Source organism: Pipistrellus hanaki (genome assembly GCF_964339955.1).
Source record: "Pipistrellus hanaki genome assembly, chromosome: 5".
In the NCBI taxonomy this organism is placed as follows: Eukaryota; Metazoa; Chordata; class Mammalia; order Chiroptera; family Vespertilionidae; genus Pipistrellus; species Pipistrellus hanaki.
Window position 1 is genome coordinate 19,761,291 of NC_140507.1, and position 17,908 is coordinate 19,779,198.

The window sequence follows — 17,908 nt, forward strand, 5'->3', positions numbered from 1 at the left end:
GAAGAAATGTACTTCCTGGTGACATCATGTAAGCCCTTTGACCTTGATATACCTGATTGTTCAGTTTTTCAAGTGCATTTTTCTTTTTTTTCATTACTAAGCCAATTGAACTTTGGTTTCTGTTCCTTGTAACCAGGAGTCATAACATAGAGATTTACACTAGGATTTTGCTGTTTATTCAGTTTAACCCAACATATCTAAATTAGAGCCTTCTTGGTACCAAGAGCTATCTATGTTGGGCCTTACTATCGGTAGGTTTAAAAATTAGTCCATGTTTGCCCTGAGGGAGGCTGCACTGGAGGGTTTTTTAGTAACAGTGGGTTCTTTTCATTCATTCAGTTGTTCATTCAGTGAATACATACTGCATGCTCGCTATGTACCAGGCACTGTCCATCATCCCCAGCACCTGGGTCTATGCTCAAATAGCCATGCTCAGCACCTATCTGTGAATGAATGAGTTAATGTGAGGTTCAAATGACCTTTTATTTCTCTGATTCTAAGACCCATGCTGTTTTTCACATTTTAACATTTCTAAAATCAGATTGCATCTTACATTAAGTTTGTGATATTATTTTTGTGATACTTTTTCATCCCTTTACCCCAAAAGCAGTTATTAAATAGGTGGTCCTTCCATTAGTCAGGAGGAATGATGATGATGGTGATGATGATGATGAAAAGGAGAAAGGAGGGAGAAGCTCACCTGTCTTGGGTAAGAAAGCAGGTGATCTGTTCTAGGGAAAGGCCAACCCCTCCAAGAGCGCTCAGGACCACACCATGTAGGTACCTGGATTGTTCCGAATGGCATCCTTTAGCTCCCTCTTTTCTAGCCGCAGTGCCATCAGCTCTGTCCGGATTGTCTCTTTTTCTTTCTCCAGCTTCTCTTTTTCTACCAGGTACCTCCGGGCATCCTCCTCAGCTCGGTTCTTACCGTACTTGTATTGATTGGCACCTGCAGAGTTAGGAGGCAGGAAAAGGGCATTTGGGTGGTGTTAGCTTCTCTTTCAGCCTCAACTTCTCCATCTATAAAAAATGGGGATATTTAGAGCTATATCCCTAGATGTAGTTAATGTGGCTGCTTTAAGGAAGCAAGGAGCAAAGGGAGGTAGTAGAGCTCAGGGATGAAGGGGCTTTGGAACCAGACCAAGGTTTGCATTCTCTTTTGCTCTTTATTGGTTGTGTGACATCAGGCAAAAGAGAAGAGTGATGTTTTTGTGTCTTCTCCTCAGCTATAGTTTCCAAATTTGTAAATGTGTATATTGATCAAATTTATCTCTTAGCACTGTGGTAGGTTTAAAAAGAGATACTTCATGAAAAGTTCTTAGTGTAGTACATGGCAAATAATAAGTGCTTAGTAAAGGTTAAATAATAAGGTAAAACAAATTTTGTGATGTATAACACACTTTGGTTTTAAAAGGACATATTTTATAGTCAACTCTCAGGTATATGTAAGACAAGGAGACTGGTAGATTTAACTCAGATCCATAGAGAATCAAGACCTTGGGCTAAAGTCAGGCATTGCCCATTTTATTACTAGGAAATGGGTAGGGGTAGAGAGGGATCTAGTAGTCTGCTATGGACTCTACACTATGGTGATGGGTCAAAACAACAAACAGCCCTGTTGCATGGCTCAGTTGTTTAGTGTTGACCTATGAACTGAGAGATCATAGTTCAGTTCCCTGTCAGGGCACATGCTGGGTTTGCTGGCTAGATCCCCAATAGGGGATGTGCAGGAGGCAGCCAATTAATGATTCTCTTATCGTTGATTTTTCTATCTCTCTTTCCCTTTCCCTTCCTCTCTGAAATAAAAAACAAAAAACAAAACAAAACATAAAAACAAATAAATATGGCAAAATTTTATTGAGTATTTACTAAGTACTAGGTCACCTATATGCATTTCCATTTCCTTTTCATTAGAAACTATTATTAGCTCTATTTTATTGTTGAGGAAACAGGCACAGAGAGGTTATATCTTTCTTTTAATGATGGCAGAACCTAGGTTTGAACCCATGTCCACCTACTCCAGGTCCATGCCATGCAGTAGTACTCTAGTTGGGGCAAGGCCATAGTCAAACCTATCAGGGAAAGTTTGATGTATGCTGTTGCTACAGTCAGCCACACACAGCCCTTTGTAAGTTGGTGGGATGTGGAGTAATTCCCATGATTTACTGGTAATTGTGTGGGTCTTATCTCTCCAGTTCTTATAGGAATTGCAGTGATTACCCAGTGACTCATGCAAAAATCAATTCCTGCCACAACTACTCTGCAAGTCAAACCAGATAATAAATAAAGCATGGAGGGCAGAGAAAGGGACCCTTACTTCCTCTAGCTTTCCAGATATACAATAGCATATCAGGGGAGCTGGCTCCCAGACTTTTGAATTTTTTAGACTGGTAAAATAAAGAAAATGGGTAAACCAACAAAGGGTTGTTAATATAACTGATAAGGCCCTTAAAAATCCCAACTACCATCTAACTATTCCAAATACTATTCTATAAAATAAATAATATTGTAACAGCCTCAGATTTGGGAGAACACAAATGCAGAATAAAATAGTTATTTACATTGAATAGACTTAGATTTGTGAAAAACTTCCTGCACTGTGCTTATTTTTATATTTCAATTGCAGATGAGTGAAAACTTCTTAGGGTCTGAACCAATGAGTGGACTTACTCTTGGGAGTCACTGCCCTGGTTTGCCTTACTATGTTGGCACCACGGAGAACAGCTTATCTCACACCCGACCCTGTAATCCTCGAGTCATCAAAGGGTGGTGAAGAAGCAAACTAGATTGTTGCAAGGAGCTATTGTATAATTCTGTGGGCCTCCTAGTAGTGATGATAAAGTATTTGCCTCAGAACTTCCCAAGTATCTTCCATAAAAATCTGGGCTTCCATAGTGGAGGGGAAAATAAGGAATATTTAACGTCCATGTTACTAGTGTAACTAATGCACTAATGTGGTATATATCAGTGCTTCTTTCCTTTTTATTGCTGAATAGTATTCCAGGTGATCTTTTTTAAAATTAAATATATTTTTTATTGATTTCAGAGAGGAAGGGAGAGGGGGAGAGGAAACATCAATGATGAGAGAGGATCATCGATTGACAGCTTTCTGCATGCCCTTCTGGGGACTGAGTCTGCAACCCAGGCATGTGCCCTGATCAAAAATTTAACCCAGTGACCTTCTGGTTCCTGGGTCGATGCTCAAACACTGAGCCACACCTGGCTGGGCTCAGGTGATCTTAAGAGGAAAGCCTCTGCTGTTTCTGATAAATCAGCTGTTAACCTTAGTGGGGATCCTTCGTAAGTGACAAATAGATTTCTCTTCTACTTTCTTCTTTTGGCTTTAGCATTTTGACCATGATGTGTCCTTTGTGGATCACTTTGCTTTTATATTACTTGGACTTCACTGGTATCCTGGATATATCAATAATGTTTTTCAATAAACTTGGCAAGTTTTCAGCCATTATTTCTTTATATATATATATATATATATATATATATATATATATATATATATATATATATATATATGCTTCTTTCTCTCCTCTCTTTAGTATGCTCTTTATGAGTATGTAGATTTCATATAAAGTCTAGATTTCTGATCTCTCTCGAATAATTGGCACTGCTGTGTGTGGGCCATTGGCTGGAGCTTAGTGGCCACTCCTAAGCTTCTCCAGTTTCCTATAGTCTCCCCCACCCCACTCCTTGTCTCTCCTCTGAGGCCACATGCAAGCTGCCCTTCATCACTGTACTTATGATGTGATTTTTCTTATGGTAGAGTATTTTCTTTCACATCAGTTCACTCATTTATTTACCTGCCTGATCCCTGGAGGAATATGATTTTGAGACTCCCTCCACTCATGGGCTGCTTCTCACCCTTTCCCCTCCCCCACAGAACTCACTGGAGGCATGGCGCTTGACTTTGACCTGTGGATCCACTCGATGGGACTTCTCACTGCAGGAGGATGCATGGCGCTTCACCTGGGCCCCAGTGGGACGGTCAGGCTCCTCATCCTGGGAGGGATATGGAGGAAGAAGATGAAGTGCAGGTAGGCCCAGAGTCATCAACACAGGTGTATCCTGGTCCGTGCTTGGTGGGTGAGTGCCGTGGGACCTCTGAGATCTTGGCTTTACATTTTAAAACTTGTGCAGCACTCAACAGTTTATAAACCACTTTCACTAGCAGTATATCATTGGATTCTCCTACCATTCTGTGGGGTGGAGACAGCAGAAGATAGCCCTAAATTGGAATATGTGCCGAGAGGAAAATGAAGAAGTCTGAAAAGATTGTGGGTGACATATTTGATTTATCATACCGTGTTTCCCCGAAAATAAGACATCCTCTGAAAATAAGACCTAGAGCATGGAAAGATAAGACATCTCCTGAAAATAAGAGCTAGCGCAACTTTGGGAGAAAAAAATAATATAAGACACTGTCTTATTTTCGGGGAAACAGGGTAGATATTTTGTCCTCTTATTTCGAAGTATCGTTAAAGTTTTCTGAGTCGTTAAAAAAAGTTATGGATGACGGGCACTAATGATAGAAGTTACATAGACTGACAATACATTTGTGCATGAAGAGTATTAAGAACACTCAGAATCTGTCAAATCTCAGGAACCACGAGTGGGATATGATAATAATGTAATATAATAGTGATTTTAGTAACAGCAGTGCGGTTTACTTTTCTGTGTAAGAACTTCCTGTCCTGGCCCTGTGCTAAGTTCTTTCCTTAAAATATTTCAGTTAGCTCGTGCAATTGTCCAGTCAGTTAAGTTTGATCATATCTGTTTGAAGCCCAGAAGTGAAGATCAGAGAAGTGAACCCAAGGTAACTCAGATTGAGCCCTGAGTCCAAAGTTTGCTCCTTTAAGTACTAAGCTCTTGCTCCTAAACTCTCCAACTGAGAAAGATCTCAAGCTGCATCCATTGGTTCATCTGTGTCTAAAGAAAGACCATGTAAAGGGAGTCCTTGAGGTGTGGACTCAGAGTGTGACCTAGCACTGCCCAAGGCAGGGGTCTTGATGCATGTCTGTTTCCTTGGCAGCTTGGTTCCCCTCCCTCCCCATGCTGTCAGGCCTGACCCACCCACCAGCATCTGATCAGAATGTAGTTTTCTGGCTACTGTTATAGCCACAGAGGCCTCACTGTAATTAATGAGCTGATATCTCCTCAGTTTAGTGAGCAAGACAGTTCTGGGAGCTGAAACTCAGACTGCGGATGCCACCAGGTGAAGGCCTGCGAGTGTGGCCACCCTGTTATTGCCTCCGCCTCCAGACACCACTGAATCAGCAGCCTTAGTCCACAGAGTGTTAAATGGGGGAGAGCCCAACACTTTGCTCAAGCTGGAATAGAGCTTTCTAGTGTCCAGAGCCCTTCCTCGTCTTGATCTGGGAGCTTTTCTCTGTACCATCTACCTTCCTTTCCATGAGTTCCTCATCCTGAGCCATGATCTGTGATAAGAAGGGTCATCCCTCGCCTTCCAGCTACTGGTTTAATGAAAACAACCTCTCTGAGGCAAAGGAAAAAAGGAGTATAATCATGTGCTGCATGATGATGTTTCTGTCGAAAGCATATACAATGGTGGTCTCATCTATACTAATAAAAGGGTAATATGCTAATTAGGGCAGATGTCCATCCGAAAGTCCATCTGGACAAAACCACAGTGGCTGCGAGGCCCAGAGTGCAGGTAGCCATGAGCCCTGGCAGCTACGAGGCCCAGGACTCAGGCCTCACAGCTAACATGGCTGGCAGTGGCAGCAGCAGCGGGGTGATGGTGGCGGCACCTTCCCCTGATCAGCCAGTTTGCCTCCCGTACAGGTGTGGGGAGAGGGCCTAAGCCGTCAGTGGGACATCCCCTGAGGGCTCCCAGATTGTGAGAGGGAGTAGTCCAGGCCTCTAGTAAGATAATAGAGATGAAAAATTACTTTACCTAGTGACATCATAGCCGTCCTAACATTGTAATGCATTGTTCAGTGTTTGTGGTGATGCTGGTATAAGAAACCTACTGTGCTCCCATTCTTATAAAAGTATAGCACAACCCTAGCCAGTTTTTCTCAGTGGATAGAGCAGTCGGCCTGTGGATGAAAGGGTCCCAGGTTTGATTCCAGGCAAGGGCACGTAACTTGGTTGCAGGGTCCTCCCCAGCCTGCGCCCTGTTCAGGGCATATGCAGAAGGCAACCAATCAATGTTTTTCTCTCACATTGATCATTCTATCTTCCCCTCTTTCTTCCACTCCCTCCAAAGGATCAATGGAAAAATATCCTTGGGTGAGGATTAACAACAACAAAAAAAGTATAGCACATACAGTTATGTATAGTACATAGTATGTGATGATAGCAAATAACTATGTTAATGGTTTATGTATTTACTATACTTTGAAAATTTATTATACTTTTAAATGTTATTTTAGGGCGTATTCTTTCTACTTATAAAAAAAGTGTGCTATTAAACAGTATTCTGTGTTACACCTGCAGCAAGCAGCCTCATACATCTTGTGTTTGCTCTGTCCTGATTGCATCATTTTCTCTTGTGTTTCATTTCAGTAACATGCTGTACAGACTTGAGCCTAGGGATAGGAGGCTATACCATGTAGCCTAGGTGTGTAGTTATACCATCTAGGTTTGTGTTAAGTTCGCTCTGTGATGTTCGCACAAGGTCGAAATTGCCTAAGGATGCATTTCTCAGGCTATATCCCTGATATTAAGCACCTCATGACTGTAGTTAGGGAAAGAGAGAGGGAGAGCTAAGAAGTGGCCTTTGCCATGTTGCTGGGCAGCCCTGAGGGATCGTACCTGCATCTTTTCGTAAGGGACATCGTCGTAGACACGGGGCTCAGGCCACTGATCTTGGCAGGATCTTGCATATCTAGAGAATACAAGGTATGATGATGATGGCACGCTGCAGCTTACAGTGCTTTCCTGTTCACTCTCATTTGATTCTGGCAGCAGCTCATAGTGGATATTGGAAGGTTAGTCATACAACCATTCCAGGAAGCGCTGGGCCATTGCTATGTCCAGGGCTCTCTAGACAGGGACCCACATGATTCTCATAACCCAGGAAACAAGTAATGCATCACCCCCATTATATAAGTGAGAAAATAGGACCCAGACCGGCAAGGAACCAGCCAAGCTGATGATTGTGAGAGAGCTGTGATGCGAGCCTAGCTCCTCTAGTACCAGCTCCACATACCAGCCCCGTGCCTGCCCGCCCCGGGGCTTGAGGGTGTGAGAGACTAACATCCCTGCCTGTGAGCAGAACCCATGTCAATATGAAAAAGGACTTCTCCACTTGTGCTCACTCCACCCAAGGCTTCCCCCGACCCTGGGCCGCCTCCTTTAGCCAGCTCACTCCTGCCTGCTGGAAGAGGAATGCACCCACTCTGACCTCCTCAGCCTTCCCACCCAGTGCCCAGTGCTGGACTCAGAGCCTCTGAGAGGGAGCTGAGACGGGAAAGGCCCTGGGCGGCTGTGGGCTGTCAGGTGCCAGCTCTTACAGGAAGGAGTTGCGCCCCGCGCTGACGATGCTGGTCAAGGTCTCCACATCCACGTAGTCATAGTGCAATGCCTCGGGGGTGACTTTGGAGCCCATCTCCACCAGCAGCAGCCCCAGCCAGCGGCCCATGTCCTCTGAGCAGCTTGCCTGAAGGAGAGGAGGAAAGCTGAGTTCGCTTTGGCTGCTGCTCACTTCACTCAGCCCCATATTTATAAAGACACGGGGGGCACCTGCTATGTACCCAATACTTAGGGATCCAAGAAGAACAAGATTAGAACACATCCAGAAATCCAAATGGCTCCTATCTTCCCTCTATTCAGGTCTCTGCTCATTATACTTAGAGCCTTCCTGACCATTTAGATATGAGAACATTTGAGTCTTCCCGAATATTCTTAAAAAATATTTGCTTTTCAATAGAGGAGGTTCTTACACCCAGGCCATCGCCCCCTTTACTTCCACCGCCAGGACTCGTCTCTCACCTCCAGGATGGCCACCTCCTGCCGGTTGCGCAGGATCCTGAAGGCAAATGGGTGTCTGGGCCCGAAGCCCGGGGCCACCTCACAGCCTCCGAGGGCAATGGCATTCACGTGGGTCCGGAGGTCTGTGCGGTCCTTGTGGAAATACAGAGTGTTGCACTTCAGGCGGCACCAGCGTTCCTTCCAGCCGTGGTTCACCATCACGTTCAGGTAGCCTGGGAGGGGAGAGTGGCAGTGTGACCTCCCAACAGCCCAGCCTTGTGGAAACCCAAGGTGGAGGGTGCCCCAGGGCCACGGTGCCTGGACAGCCCTTGAACTATAGCTAGAAGGCCTTCCGATCAGCTCTCTCTTGGTCTGTGATCTCACGCATCCTCTTCTCTGAGTTTGTTTCCTGTCTGCAAAATGGGGACTGATGATCACATCTGTACTTCTCCGCACAGCCTTTGGGCCATCCCAAGCTTGATGAAAAGTGCATGGGCTGCTATACACAATGAACAAGAGACACAACTCTCCCTCTTGCCTTTCCTCTCTCTAAAATAACGGATCATGCTGACCCCTGGTGGCAGCATGTGGGAGTAAAAGCATCTAACCAAGATAAAGAATTACAAAATGAGGGCGGTACAGCCCTGTGACCCATGGGCTTAGAAATCCCTCTGCTTACAAAATATTTCTGTATAGACAGGTGCCTTTATGCTATTCTTCCAGGGTTAAAATATCACTGTATATCTAAAATATACGATTTTCTATTGAATCCCAGCACATGGAACACTGCACTTAAATGAGCAGAATAATACGCTCTCCCTCTCAAACCACTTTTAACTCACATTGGATGCATTTATAATGAAAAGTACTTTAGTATTTTTATACACCTGGTATGTTATATACTGGGAAATAAGATTCTCTCCTCTGGTCTGGAGACAGGCAATAATTGGAATTAAGGTTACAGAAATATGGGTCACTTGGCTTTTCCTCCTGCTGAGTGTCAGGTCCTCACAGGAGAGTAGAAATGGAAGGACATGGAAAACTGATGCGGAGGGGGTTAGCTATCCAGTGGCAGGATCCTCTCCTCTGTCCTGTGGGCAAGGTGGAGGAAGCCTGAAGGGTCTCTTGGCTTGGGCCCAGGGGCCTGATCAGCTGGGTCTGAATTCTCCGGTGAATGCCTAGTATGCCCAGTACCCACCACAGCACGGAACTGCCTCTTCGGTGGAGGACATCTGCATGTCATCGGCCAGCGCCTTCCTTTTGGAGAAGCTGATGATGCGGGTGATCTTGCGGCCTGCAGCCCTGCTCATCGAACCCTTCAGCTCTGCCAGGCTGCTCTTCTTCCCTTTGCCTGTTGCTGTAGAGATGGGTCAGGGGAGGGGAGGGAGACCCATGGCCCTCCCCTGGTCTACCCACCCCTCGCCTTCCCAGAGGCGTTGCCCACAGCTCCAGATGGGCACAGGCCAGGTCACCTGACAGGTCTCTAGAGTGGTCAGGACCTGCTCTGCATTGCGTGCGTGTGGCAAGCCCCCTGCCCCTCCCAGCTCTGGCATCCCCACCTAATCCCCCAAAGGCTCCTACCGTGTTCGCAGGCCTCTCTGCGGCCAAGGGTGGAACAGTTATCGCTCATGCCCAGGCTGTCGGAGTCTGAGGTCTGCTTCTCTTGGGATAACCTCTGGAGAAGGACACAGACAGCCCCACATCAGAGGTCCCCTTGTTGGTTCAGTCTCCCCCAGACTCCTGCACAGGAGGATTAGCTAACAAATATTTGTCAGCATCTGTTATGTACTTGATACCATACCAGGTATGGGGGTGAACCATGATGACTTAGAATAGCTGTATCTTTGAGATTCTCACAGTCTATTTGAGGAGCAAGGCAATTAATTATAACACATTGAGATAAATGTCCTAGGAGTTTGGACCAGGTGACAAGGATCTGGGGAGATATTTAAGTGGGAGACTAATATAATGCAACCAGATTAGCAAGTTAGCTCCAGTGGCATCATGGGGGATGTGATAAGAGGGAGCAAGACTGGAAGCTGAAGAGCTACTTAAGAGAGTGTCATGCTGGGCAAGGTGAGACTGGGTAACAGGATGAACCAAGATGACAGTGAGGATGGAGAAAAATAGATGAATTGGCATTTTATAAAGTCATGACAGGTCAACCAAGTGCCTATTGGGTACAGGTTCCCTATATGAAAGTGTAACTCATCAAAGAGCTGTTGTATAATAGAAATTAAATTAGGTAATACATGCAAAGCATTTAGAACAATGCTGGCCCCACAGTCACATTCTGTAACTGCTAGCTTGTATTATATCATGTCAGACTCATGTATGTAGCTCTTAAACCTTCTCCTAGGGTTTGGGGCTGAGACCCTTTATTACCCAGAGTACTGGGCAAAGAACAGACACTGGCACGTATTTTCCAATGGTCTGACCAACTACTATGTGAGTGCTGTACCTACGTCTTAATGGGGCACACTCTGACAGACAATTACGATTTTGTCATGGCTCCATTCAAATGTGACCACTCCTGTCCTGGCAGAGTTAGTCACGCCCTCCTCTGGCTTGTGTTGCACTTGGATTTAGGCATTCATTCATTCACTCATTAGAAATTTATCAAGTGCTTACTGTGGGGCCAGCTCTGTACTGGGCACTCCTGGCTTGTGTGACACCACTGTGGGTGTCTGCTTCACCACCAGCCCCAGAGTCCCCCATGGAAGAGCCTGTGCTGAGCCCTCACTGCCTGGCCCAGAGGAGACTCGTGGAGACGGCTGTACCTTGTCCAGGTCCAGTTTGCACAGGAGGACGGGGGATCTGGGCATGTCTGCCCCCTCGGCCCCTGTGATGGGCTTGCTCACCTCTCGGATGACCTGTGGGAGGACACACAGCTGTGAGCAGGCGGGCAGGGATGCTGTGGAAGCAAAAGGAAGAATGGGGTCTGTGTGGTCGGGGCCAGTGAGCAGAGAGGCTGGGCCACTGGACAGAAGAGACAGGCTAATGCGGCTTCCTGCCACATGTGTGGGCACCTCAGGGTTTAAAGAAGCTTTCTTCTGTATCTGTCCCTTGAATTGAAAAGGCATGGGGCTGGGAATCAAGAGGCTTGGCTTCTAGACCTTGCTCCATTGCTTATTAGTGTGTGGCCTTGAGAAAGCCACTTGTCTGGGCCTCAATTTCCCTATCTGTAACATGGGTTATAACTTCATGAGGTTTTTTGAGGACCAGCGAGATGATGGTGTGAAGGACCACGTGAACTGCGCTGCCCTGCACAAGGCTGGGAGATTGACTTCTGGTGACTGTTGGACATTTACAATAGCCTGGAGGGCAGTCAGGGTTATTGATTCTGTTTCAAAGATATGGACACTCCTGACGCCAAGGCATTTACCTACTCATCCAAGATCACACAGCATAAGCACCCAGATCCTATAACAAAGGTCACCATTTGTGGTTTACAAAGTCAGGTGACTTCGCATGGAATATCCCGTTGTATTCTCTTAGCAGTCCTGTGGGGCAGGGACCACTGTGGTCTCTAAGTTACTGATTAGGATGATGAGGCTCCAAGAGGCCCTCAACCTCTGGGCCAAAGGCTTCCTAAGCCGGATGTAAAGACAGGCTGCTTAACTCCCAGTCTAGGGCTTCTTTCTCTGACTCACCTGCCCCTTGAGGGCAGAGGCTCCACTAGCAGTCAGGTTCTCTCCCTTTCCTTCCTGAGACAAAGGCAGTAAAGAGAAACTCTAAACATGGGGTTGGGGGAAGGGAGTGTTGGGGAAGAGCTGGTTATCACAGGAAGGAAGGGAGAATGGGGAGGGAGGGGTTTGGTTTCTTTGTTCCAACAGGAAGATCACACTTGGAGGGAAAAGGGTGTCTGAGTGAAATGGAGGCAGGATGCAAGGTTGGAGGCCCCACTGAAAGAGACTGGGGGCGCTGCCTTCATCATCATGGCACAGTAATCACTGATAACTACTAAGCACTTACTGCCTGGCAGATACTATGTCAAATGCTCTCTAGAATTCTTACAAGAACCGTTGATTAGAGGAGGAAACAGAGGCAAGTCATTTGCAGGTCCCACAGCCTCTCAGGCCTGGGACTTGAACTCAGGTTTGTGTCCCCCAAGGCCTCCCTCATGATCACTGTGCCGCCCTACCTATGGCCTTTGGTGTAGAGTTCCCTGTTAGCTTCTATCCTAGCCCCATCCGCTTGGTTGTGTGGTCTTTGGCAAGTCACACAATTTCTCTGTGCTTCAGTTTCCTCATCTGTAGAATGGAAACAATAATAGTTCCATTGCAAAGAGTAAATGGGGTCATGTGTGTGAAGCTCTTAGAACAACAGATGGCACACAGTACGTGCCCAGGACACTAACTCTAATGGTTCGGTGCAGCTGCAAGATGCAGAAGCTGGGCCACAGTGGACGTGACAAGGATCCACATTTCACATAAGACAAGGAAGGATTTTCCTTTTTTTAAAAGAAAAAAAGGATTAGCTTATCTAATGGTAAAATCAGCTTCCTTCGTAGATATTAAGCTCTCCATTCCAGGAGATGCATCAGTGCAGGCTGGACAAGCCCACAGTAGGTTAGGCGGTAATTCAGATGATGAGAAGAAACAGGCCTCCAGCCTGAGGTCTGTCTCCTGGAGATGCCCGAGGCCCATTTCCACACAGAAGCCCTAGCCATGCACCGCCATTGGCCCCTTCCCTGGAGCAAAGCCTGTTCTTCCAGAGGCAGGAGCCCACCCCACTGAGAGCTGGTCCTGGGAAAGAGAGGAAGGAAGGGAGGGCAGGTGAAGGAGGCACAGCTCCCTGTACCTTCAGCCACTCCTCGGCCTGCTCCCGGCTCTGCAGTGCTAGCACCAAGATCTCAGTAGCCCCCTGGGAGAAGCGCAGCTCATGCCTCTTGTGCCGGCTGTCCTTGGGCACGTAGATGACATTGCAGGCATCCAGTGCCAGCCTCAGATGTGGCTGCCGGTCCTTCGAGCTTTTGTAACACTGGAAAGGGAGAGAAGAGGTCAGGGTCTCCTGGAGTGGAGGGTAGAGGAGGGAGACAGCCTTGCACAAAGGGGAGCTCTACCTACCCCACAGATATCTCTCCTCCCCACCCAGCCCAACCATGGGCACTATGTAAAGACAGGGGCTGTGGCTGTTCACCCCGAGAAGAGAGGGGGTATCTTTGGGCAATCTTCAGATATCAAGGGCTACTGAGGGCACCCACGGGCCACAACTACTTATTAGGAAGAGATAAATTTTAGCACAATATTAGGAAGACCATTCGAGTCTAAAGAACTTCTTTAAAGAGAAGAAACAGGCTGGCTTGGGAGGAAGTTGGCTTCTTGCTACTAATGAGCTGCATGCTAGGAATTTTCGAGAGGGAATTCTAGCAGAGATAGAGGGTTGGGTTTGGGAAGTCAATAGTTTATCAATAATGATTATCGCTTCCCAGTTCTTATTATGAGGCTAGCATAACCTTGATACCAGAACCTGGCAATGACATTACAGAAAAGGAAACTTATAGGCTAATCTCTCTCATAACAGTTACAAAATATTTTTAAAAAAATACATTTTATTGATTTTTTTTTTTACGGAGAGAAAGGGAGAAGGATAGAGAACTAGAAACATCAATGAGAGAGAAACACCTACCAGCTGCCTCCTGCACAACCCCTACTGGGGATGTGCCTACAACCAATGTACATTCCCCTGACCGGAATTGAATCTGGGACCCTTTAGTCCACAGACCGATGCTCTATCCACTGAGCCAAACCGGTTTCGGCTCAGTTTTATTTTTATTTATTTTTTTAAAATTCTACTCCAGTGGCAGAACACCGATCTTCAAAGCACCAGGCCTTGAGCCTCTGCTCACAGAGCAAGCTCAGGGTAACAGAGGCAGACATGCCTGCACACACACAGATAAACACACGTGCACAAGCCCACAAGAGGCCTAGAGGAACACGCCCGTGCCCACTCACCAGGAGCTGGTCCTCCTTGATGACAGTCAGCTGCTTGGCCCACTGCCCAAAGCGCTTCTTCCGCAGCAGGAAGGCACATATCCTGCAGTCCCTCACCAGGTGCATGGAGGCCTCCTCGGAGGGCCACTGGTGCGTGGGCTGCAGCACCTTCCCGTCCTCCTCCTCCTCGTCATAGGACTCATAGGAGCTGCTCATTGCATCCGAGTCGTTGTCTGCAGGCGCCATGGGAAAGGACCTGCCACTGTGCCATCAGCTGGGTCTCACCTCCCCACCCCTTCCAAGGCATCCTGCTCTGGGGCCCCAGGACCGTGAGGGGTGCGTGTGAGGTGTGGTTATGGTAATGGCCACACACCCACATGGGTGCTGTGCTTTACCTTTGCCTCTAGCTTTGTGGCCTTGGCAACTTCTCAGAGCTTCAGTTTCCTCATCAGTAAAACCATCATAGTGAACACAGTATCATAGTATCTGCCCATTTGGGCTGCCATGAGAGTCAGTGGATGTGGAGTGTTTGGCTAAGTGCCTAGCAGTTAGTGAGAGCTCTGTAGACATCAGTGACTGTCACTACCCCATCATCTTTGCACACACTGTCTCAAGTCATTCTCACGACACTCAAGCTATTCTCATTCTATACATAACGAAACTGGAGGCTCAAAGAGAATGAATGACTGTATAAGGTCGGTCACCACGAGTCAGGGCAAGGGCTCCATCGGGGGCTCCTGACTCCTGTGCCAGTGATCTTTCCCCTGAATCCCGAGATCATGGAGTACAAGAGGTTTGGGGCCTCCATGGGGACCCTAAAGGGGGTTGGGCACATGCATGCTAAGGGTCAGGTCAAGGGGACAGAAGGCCCGCCTGGTACTTACAGGAGTTCTTCAGTTCTCCGTTCATCCTGGTCGAGGGGTAGTTGCTGTCTGCGTCCTCGTAGTAGCCATCCACAATGGAGTGGGCTGGGCTGCAGCCATCTGTGGGGTTGGCAGAAGGAGCCACACTTTGGAAAAATGCAGGCAGACTCCAGGGGCCAGGGCTGGGGGAGTCCCTGGATACCACTGCCCACTCAGGGGAGAGAGTGGCCCTCCCTGTAGCTCTCCCGGCCAGGGTGTGGGCCTCCTCAGTGTGTCTCATCTGCTGCAGCTCCCCACATGCCCTTTGTGCTCCTGTCACCACGAACTGATCTGGTGGGCCTTGTCACACCTCTAGGCCTCGCTCACGCTATTCCCCATGCTCTGTTATTTTCTCTCAGAGAACTCCTACTCACCCTTCAAGACCCAGCTCGAAGTTCTTCTCTCTGACCTTCATAGGCAGAGCGTGGTCAGCCCCTCTTCAATGACCCCAGGCCAGTGGTGTGTGTGTGGATATGAGTCCTGGTCCCTGTACTGCACAGAGTGGTATCCCCCTCCTTCCTGTTCCACCTTGGCCGCATTCTTTGCCACCTCAGCCCTTCTGCTCACTTCCTGATACATCCCCCTCTTTGTATCAAAGCAATTCTCCTTCTAAGCCTCTGTGACTACAAAGGAGGAAATGGACCAGAGGAGGTAATACTAATGCATGTCAGACTGAATACAGCCGCTGCCTGTGCTGAATCTCCACAGCACAATCCCACCCAGGGCTGCAGCACAGTGCAGCGGTGGGGTTATCTCGCATTTTATTCTATTCAGAATTACCAGGTATCTTTTTAAATTGCTGATCCTTGGGTTATATCCCTAGAAATTGGGATTCATTGGTGTGGATGGGGCTGAGGACTCTGCACTTTAAAATCTCCCTACTATTTAACAGGACATTTTAAAACATATGTAAAAATAGAAACTATATTGAACTCCAAGGAGTTGGATTTAAAAAAAAATAAGGTTATTTTGATGTAGACTGTCTCTGGAGCGCACTCTGAAGTTCAGTGGGTGAAGGGCATATGTGTTGGGATTGATCAGATTTCAGTGTAAATCGGCCTCCATCATTTGCTGAGTGACCTTGGAAAGAAAACAGTTTTATCTGCGTTTCACCTTCTTCATCTTAAAGTAACAAGCATAGTTCCCACCTTGGATTAGTGATATCATGCATATAAACTCTCAGCACAGTGCATGGCACATTATTCTTATTGTCTCCTCCAGTTCCCATAATGCAGGGATGTAGGTATCAGCCCCATTTTACAGACGAGGAAACTGAGATACACACAATTTGCTAGAGATGAGAACAAGCAGCTAGCTTAGGGGACAGCGGCACAGCCCTCCTTCAGAAAGCCTTCCTTCACCCAGTCCAGCTCGCTCTCACACCACACTATTCTTCTGAGCACTGCTCTGGGCTCCCAGACCCTGCTGTCCATCTGTTTCCAGAGGATGGCGGTGCTCGCATTCTCAGTGACTGGGACAGCCAGTTCTGTCTCCCAAGTGAGGCTCAGAACCTGCCTTTCCCAGAAGGACTCTGAGGCCTCACGTGCTGGTGGCATGCCCTGTGAGGTGGACTGGGAGAGTTGGGACCTGGGATGTGGGGGTGTGGGAGGAAGAGGTGTGAGGGAGAAGAAGGGAGGGACAGGCTGGCCAAAGTGCTCAGACACCTGGCCTGGATACTGTGTGAAAGGAAGGATACTCCCTGATGGGCTTGGCACTCTTTCCCTGGATCAGATCCCTGGCCCTTCCTGAGGCCCTCCCTTCCTTACTGCCCCAGGATGCCTGCTGCTTCCAGAGGCAGCTTCTCTGTGCCAGCTGAGAGGGGGTGAGCTCTGTGGGGAGGTGGAGGAGCCTCATCTGAGGGGCTTGACCTGGGATTCAGGGCACAGAGCACTTCATTCCCTTCACCCCCTGTCCGCCCCCCCCCGCCCCCCCCCCCCAATTCTCCAGTGAAGAAAATAAAAGTCACTTGCTCTACAGATAGTTGCTAACAGTGACATTAGACCCCCACGACTATGAAGGCTGGATAAAGCCACTGATCACCTGTCCAAACTCACCGTTTCACTGTTTGAACTAGTTTAGCAATCATAAAAATACTATGCCACAGGGGCCCAAAGAGGGAAACAACCCAAATGTCCATCTGATGGATGAATAAACAAAATGTGGAATATTATTTGGCAGAAAAAGGAAGGAAGTACTGATAGATGCAATGGTTGGATGGACCTTGAGAACATAATGCTAAGTGAAATAAGTGAGAATCAATAGGCCACACATTGTATGATTCTATTATATGATGTATCAAGAAAGGCAAATCCATAGAGAAAGCAGAATGGTGACTGGTAGGGACTCAGGGGAGAGGGGAATAGGGAGTGACTGCTTAATGGGTATGGCCTTCCTTCTGCAGTGATGAGAATGTTGGGGAACTAGATAGTAGTGATGGCTGCACAACACTGTGAATGTATTAAATACCATTGATTGGACATTTTAAAGTGGTTGAAATGGTCAATTTCCTGTTATGTGTGTTTTACTATAATAAAAAATATATATATGCCCATGGCAAAAAGCATAATCAGCACCAAAGAATTTGAGTGGGAATATATGTTCCCTTCACCCAGTTTTCTATTCATTTCCCACAGAAAAGCACTGTTGAGACTCTTGCATATCCTAGAAATATTGTTAAAATGAATGTCTGTGCATATATACTGTTAAAAAATAAGTGGAATCATGTCATATGCAGTATTATGTGTTTGATTTTTTTCAGTGAATGTATCTTGGAGTTCATTTCTGATCAGTACAGGAGACCTATTTTATTTACTTTTTAAAAAAATCCTCACCTGAGGATATTTTCCCATTGATTTTCAGAACAATGGAAGGGAGAGATGATGCGGGGAGGGGAAGAGAGAGAAACATTGATGCAAGAGAGACATCAATTGGTTGCCTCCCACATATGCCCTGACCCGGGCCAGGAATCAAGTCTGCAACCAAAGTACGTGCCCTTGACCAGAAATTGAACCTGCAACCCTTCGGTCCTCAGGCCAAAGCTCTAACTACTGAGCCAAACTAGTTAAGGCTATTTACTTTTTTTGTGGTTGGAAAATATCCCAGCACATAAACATTTTCACT

General features: G+C 47.0%; 1 protein-coding gene across 1 annotated transcript in view; it reads right to left on the bottom strand.

The window, feature by feature from the left end:
* The window catches only part of AFAP1L1 (actin filament associated protein 1 like 1), a 54,311-nt gene that overhangs the window by 4,499 nt on the left and 31,904 nt on the right, over positions 1 to 17,908 (bottom strand). The window contains exons 6-16 of the mRNA XM_084884211.1: positions 14,771 to 14,869; positions 13,908 to 14,119; positions 12,754 to 12,933; positions 10,731 to 10,823; positions 9,532 to 9,625; positions 9,149 to 9,307; positions 7,972 to 8,183; positions 7,494 to 7,639; positions 6,793 to 6,865; positions 3,903 to 4,014; positions 785 to 949 (exon numbers count right to left, since the gene is read on the bottom strand). Of these exons, the coding sequence (XP_084740337.1) occupies positions 785 to 949; positions 3,903 to 4,014; positions 6,793 to 6,865; positions 7,494 to 7,639; positions 7,972 to 8,183; positions 9,149 to 9,307; positions 9,532 to 9,625; positions 10,731 to 10,823; positions 12,754 to 12,933; positions 13,908 to 14,119; positions 14,771 to 14,869 (1,545 nt within the window). The remainder of the gene's footprint in view (positions 1 to 784; positions 950 to 3,902; positions 4,015 to 6,792; positions 6,866 to 7,493; positions 7,640 to 7,971; positions 8,184 to 9,148; positions 9,308 to 9,531; positions 9,626 to 10,730; positions 10,824 to 12,753; positions 12,934 to 13,907; positions 14,120 to 14,770; positions 14,870 to 17,908) is intronic.